This window comes from Heteronotia binoei, chromosome 2 (assembly GCF_032191835.1).
Source record: "Heteronotia binoei isolate CCM8104 ecotype False Entrance Well chromosome 2, APGP_CSIRO_Hbin_v1, whole genome shotgun sequence".
Lineage (NCBI taxonomy): Eukaryota > Metazoa > Chordata > Lepidosauria > Squamata > Gekkonidae > Heteronotia > Heteronotia binoei.
The window spans coordinates 160734878-160740877 of NC_083224.1; the positions used below are offsets into that span (position 1 = coordinate 160734878).

A 6000-nucleotide genomic window follows, 5' to 3' on the forward strand; every position below is an offset into this window, starting at 1 on the left:
ACAACTGTCCAGGGGGGACCTGGTAATTCTAACACATGAATATAACAATTGATTTGCTTCCCAGTGATAATGTTCTCCTATTCCAAGGATGACTATATCTACTGAGAGTTCAGAACAGTATATTCTGTTAAGGTTGCCAGCTGAAAGAGTCTAAACAAGGCTGATCTCATCACATCTAGGAAGTTAAGCAGGGTTGACTGGCAAATACTTGGATGGGAGACCTCCTTAAAATGCCACTGGTCAAGAGGACAGGGGCTGACTTTATTCAGCCACCTCTCTGAATATTCTCCAGGTAGGTCCCCAGTAGGAATCAGTCACCAGAGGTTGCCATGATTTCCAAGTGAACACTCACACAAAATACAAAAATACCAGAAAGAGAGAGAGAGGGGGAGGAAGGGAGAGAGAGAAAGCTCTTTGCCCTAAGAAGAGGGGCTAAAACATTCACTCAACAATGAGTTAGGTTGCCAGTCTCCAGGTGGGACTTGGAGACCTGGAATTACAACTGATCTCCAGATAACAGAGATCAGTTCCCCTGGAGAAAATAGCTGCTTTGGAAGGTGGACTCTGTAGCATTATAGCTTGCTGAAGTCCTTCTCCTTCCCAAACCCCATCCTCCCAAGACTTCACCCCATATCTCAGGAATTTCATGACCCAGAGTAGGCAACTGTAGCAACAGGTGCTAATACTGGGAACAGAGGAGGGGGATATAATTTTCTTGTTTTCTTGTAAACGCCTTTGAGCAATGAGGAAAAGTGGTCTAAAATATAGTCCTCCTCCTCCTTCACAAGGCTATTGGAAGATAAAATGGAAATTTAAAAATGTGTGCTACTTTGAACTCCTTAGAAGAAGGGCAGGATTAAATCTGTGTGTGATCCTACTTTATTGCATCACTCTCACTTCATTCATTTCAAAGAGCTACAATCTCAAGGTTATCATTTGCACTGAAAACTGCAGTTTTCTCTATAAAGAGCATTCAACATGAAAATACAAGAATTGCCTCACTGGATCAGATTAAAGATCCACCAAGTCCAACATTCTGTTTCCAAAAGTAGCCAGATGGGAAACTTGTAAGCAGGTCATAAAGATGATAGTCATCCCTCATTTTCTGGCCCAAACAGCTGGTATCTTGTCTCTGAACACAGAACATTAAATTATATGAACCACATTAAGCATTTTCAGGCGTTTTAAAAAAGCAAATAAAGCCAATATGGCAGCAAAGGTTTAGCACCACTTGTGAAAGAGTTGAAATCTCATCCACCTAGCCCTTTCTGCTCGAATCTATCTCTCCTCTTCTCTCTCCTGCTTACCCCAACTGTCATTGATGGCATGTGCCTTGGCTAGAACTTCCAACCTCCAGGTTGATGTTCTTCTAGAATTACAACTGATCTCCAGACTACAAAGATCACTAGGCTTGTTGTGCTCTTGCAGCCCTTTTCCTCCATTCTTCTGTCCAATTTTGCACAAGCTGCCGCGGGACTGTGACTTGCCCTGCCTCTTTCCCACGGCAAACAGAAACTGGTTTTCAGAGGATCTTGCTTGCCTTGGGAAAGAGGCAGGGCAAGTTGCAGCCCCATGGCAGCTTGTGTGAAATTGGACAGAAGCATCAGGGGAAAAAGGGCTCAAAGACCGGAACAAGCCTACTGAGAAATTGGTCAGAGGCTTCCCCCCACAAGTGATTTGTCTCTTTGGTCTCCTGTTTGCTCATAAGTTTGCATGGCCTGTTTTCTGGTCCCTGCTCAATAATTATTATAAATCCTCCCCTAAAGTATTATTGTGAGTATGAATGACTGAAAAACTTAGTACAAAAGACAAAAAAATATACATTGAGTATGGTCTCTAACCACTACACCAAACTTGCTCTTAGAAATATGACCACAAGCAGGCCTCTAGAAAGGCAGCATATAAAATCTGTGGATAAATAAATAAGTAAATAGCATTATGAAGTCACAAAGAATGCACACTTTAAATAATTAAAATGGAAAAAAAACCCCTGCTTTTAGGGTTTGTAAAAAGTAAATAAAAAGTAATTTTCATCAGGTTTTTTATAAAGAGCCCCAAAGAGGATGGACACCAAAGAGGACAAGTCATCTAAAAAGAGGACATCTGGTAACCCTACACAAGCCCTTGGAGTAGGATTCAAGACTCTGCTGGGAAGACATATTCCTGAGGCTAATTCCTCATTGCAAATAGAAGATACAACTTAAAAATGAAAAACCTTTCCTGTACTCTGCTTATGCTTGTCACTGGCAGCTGGTGCTCCATGGGGTTGGTAGGAGTGGCTGGCAGGGCAATCAGGTGTCAGCACAGCCAGAGCAAACAGTGGGAGGAGTAGGGATGCCATCCTGCTCAAGATGGGACCTGGGGATTCATAACGGAAATTCAAAGAGGAGAGGTGTTTTTATTTATTTATTTAGGAACTTTTTATGCTGCCTTTCCACTCCTGCTCAGGGTGGCTGAGTATGGTCCCTAACTCTCTCATGGATCGCTGCCTTGCTGAACAACAACAAAATGGTCTCTAATCTGGGAGAAACAGGTTTGAGTCCCCTCTCCTCCACATAGGGTTGCCAGCCTCCAGGTGGGACCTGGAGATCTCCTGCTTTTGCAACGGATCTCTGATACAACTGGCAGAAATCAGCTCCCCTGGAAAAAAATGGCTGCTCTGGAGGGTGGACTCTGTGGCATTGTACCATGCTGAGGCCCCTCCTCTCTCCCAACCCTGCCCTCTCTTGGATCCACCCCCAAAGTCTCCAGGTATGTTCCAACACAGGCTTGGCAACCCTACCTCCACGTGCACCTGCTGGTGTGACCTTGGGTTAGTCCCAAGTTCTCTCAGAGCTGTTCTCTCAAGAGCAGTTCTCTGAGAGCTCTCTCAACCCCATGTATCTCTGATATGGGGAGGGGAAGGGAAGGAAATTGTAAGCGACTCTGAGACTCTGAGTGAAGGGCAGGGTATAAATCCAATCTCTTCTTCTTCAAGTGCTAATCATTTTAACAAATATTTTAAAATCAAGAAATCCCTATTAGCTACAATAAAGTTCCCAAAGAAAGCGTAACACTTTTTTACCGCCTAATTCCGGACTATATTATCAAGAACCTCACTAATCTCTGGCTATGCTATCCTTCCATCCAAATCCCAACCCCCCCTTAAACAACAACCAGAACTCTTCTCAGACGCTCCATTTATGAATGAATTCAGGATAGCGCATTTCCACTTCTACATTTTTGTCTTTCATAACAATGTTTAGGCCAGTCTGTTACATACCCCATCACTGGATGGAACATTAGTATCATATTATGTTGCCAAGGGGAAAAACAAGTTAGCTAATGCTGTGTTGGATGGATATAGCTTTGTTATTGTGAATAGAATATCAGTCAGTCACTGTGGTGTCTTGGGCCTACCTGAGCCCTCAGGGACCTGGCATTTGCAGTTCTAAATCCACTGTAGTCCATGGGTTTAAAAAGGTTAAAATCAAATTTAATTTAAACTAATCAATCTTATCCCTAATTAGAGTTACACCATTCTAAACCCATTGACTTCAATGAATTTAAAAGGGTATAACTGCCTAAGATTCCACTGTAAGTAACTTTTAGGCATACTGGACCTGTAATTAGGTTTATTCCAAAATAAATTGACGTGATTGTCCCCACTGTCTGCTTAAACTTCCTTACTATAAAATCCTGCCTAAAAACCTGAGTATGTGAAAGGCAATGGAGCAGGCAAGCACATACATATGCACCGGCCCATGGCCAATTGGCACTGAACGGTCACTGTTCAAAAGTTGCCCAAATGTAGCCCTTGTCTAAAATTTGCCGCCTATTGATTATATTTCACTATCTCATTCTAAGTGGTCTCAATGTCTCCTTTAAACCAGACTATAAAACTGCACAGTAATAACAGTCTGAGGGACGTAGCAACAGAAGGTGACCCAGATTACAAGGCATTGTACGCTAATGCCAAGTCTTCTTGTTTAATGGCAGCTGCTGTAAGCTTGTCTGATTAAAATTCAGATTTGTTAGACAAATCACACGGCTTCTTCAGACCCCCCTGCGTGCGCGTGCGCATCCACACGCTCTCTCACACACGCACACTTTGTCTTCACTTCAGAACCTGTTTGATAGCCCCTTCGCTTCATAAACCTTGCCAGCTGAGCCCCCTGTATATTTTATGTATTGTATGTTCTGTCACTGAACTGACAAACTGTTGAAAGAAGGAGAACCATTTTGAATGCTTTTCTTTTCATACTTCCCACATACTTCCCACTAATTTGTTAAAGAAATGTTTCCAAATAAACAAAAAACATCATACATTCATTCTTTCTTAATAGAAGTCCATTATAACATTTGCAAAACAATATATACAACTACACTGTGATATTTTTGAGGCTTTTTGGAGGTTTTTAAAAAATTCAATGTTATAATGACTAACGTCCTAATGGAATATGTAATTCTAACCAGAGGGTTAAAAGTGTCAGTCTGTCATGACGAAATTAAACAGAAACTTAAAAATAAGATTTTTCAAAAAATAAACTGATATAGGAACAAAATTAAGCTATACCACTGCATCTTGCAATAGTAAACAATCAAAAATAAATATATTCTTTCCCCTTTGCCATTTTAAATATTGAGGCTTAGAATAATGGATATTCACATTTATTTAAGTACAAAATCTGATATATCCATCTTTGGAATAAACATGTTTTTCAAATGCAATTTTTGGAATAAATAAGTTTTTCAAATGCCATCTTTGGAATAAACATGTTTTTCAAATGCTTTCTACTTTACAGAGCAGTATGAACTCCAATGACCTCAAAGCCATCTGCTCTATAGTTTTTCTAAAACTTGTGTTTCTTTTGACTGAAACCCCTCTGATATTGTTTCCAAAGATTGTCTTAGTAGCCCCAATACATTACGGTGTTTATCCTTCCAGCTAGCCAGAGGACTTATGAAATGACAAAGAAGGACCTGCAAAAAAGTCTTTCTTACTTTTGAAATTGATGAGCAGCATGAAACTGAGGTAGAAGATGATGAGAGAGTGAATTCTTGAATAAGCCATATTCATCCTGATCGGGCATCCTCCTGTAAAGTTGCCTGGTATCCAAGGGGCTGGGGTTGGTCTTTATTGCTTCCTACTCCTGTCCTGATCCCAGGATGACAGTCAAGGCACAGGGTCTATGGCATGCCATCTCCGCCTGTGCCCTTTGCCAGCATGCACGGCAACCTGACAAGATTCAAAAGGCATTTGTGCTTCCGAGGATTCTACTCCGGCAGCACTAGGTGATTTTTCAAACCTGGTGCAGACTTCTCTGTTAAGTGGACTGGAGTCTAGTTTGTTTCTCTTGGTTTTATGGAGAATTGTGCCATCAGAAAGAATTAGGAGAGATGATGCCTTAAAAATGCATCCTGGAACAGTCTTTTCACAGCTGTCTTTGCTTCGATTGAATCTCCCCAATATTATATTACAAAACTCCCAATAATAACATTTTGTACATATGTACACTAGACAAATTGAACTAGACAAATGAAGCACTGCAACTTTGCTAGCTACCTATGTTTCTAAAATCTTGGGTGTCAAGTGCAAATTTTCCAAGGGTGTCAAGTGCAAAATTTTGCTAATGCCACTAACCATAGTTAGAGTTAATGGACCTTAAAAAGTGTGGAATAGTTACCTGTACTATGGGGTTATTTCTACTGCTGCAGTCCTTAGTGTAAAGAGAAACAATTTCATCTTCTACAGTCAAGCATTTGAATGGCATATATTTCTCTGTCCTTTTTTCTCATAGAGTTCCTATTTTCTGACACCTATCCATCATAAAACACTGTTACATCTTTACCTCTTGGTGTGGGTTTTTTTAATGTTACTGTTGGTTATAGGAATTCACAGTCTTTTGAGTTTTCCCAATCAGATATTATCTGAAAAAGGAAAAATATGTTTTTACTTCAGTATGCACATGCACATATGCGCACACCCACATTTAGATGCATACCCATAACACAAAATGT

At 40.6% G+C, this 6000-nt stretch overlaps 1 protein-coding gene across 1 annotated transcript in view; it reads right to left on the reverse strand.

Moving 5' to 3' along the window:
* CRB1 (crumbs cell polarity complex component 1) overlaps positions 1-5221 on the reverse strand; it is a 164251-nt gene extending 159030 nt beyond the window's left edge. Inside the window, exon 1 of the mRNA XM_060232358.1 lies at positions 4984-5221. Coding sequence (XP_060088341.1) covers positions 4984-5059 — 76 coding nt within the window. The 5' untranslated portion in view covers positions 5060-5221. The remainder of the gene's footprint in view (positions 1-4983) is intronic.
* Positions 5222-6000: the final 779 nt, after the last annotated feature.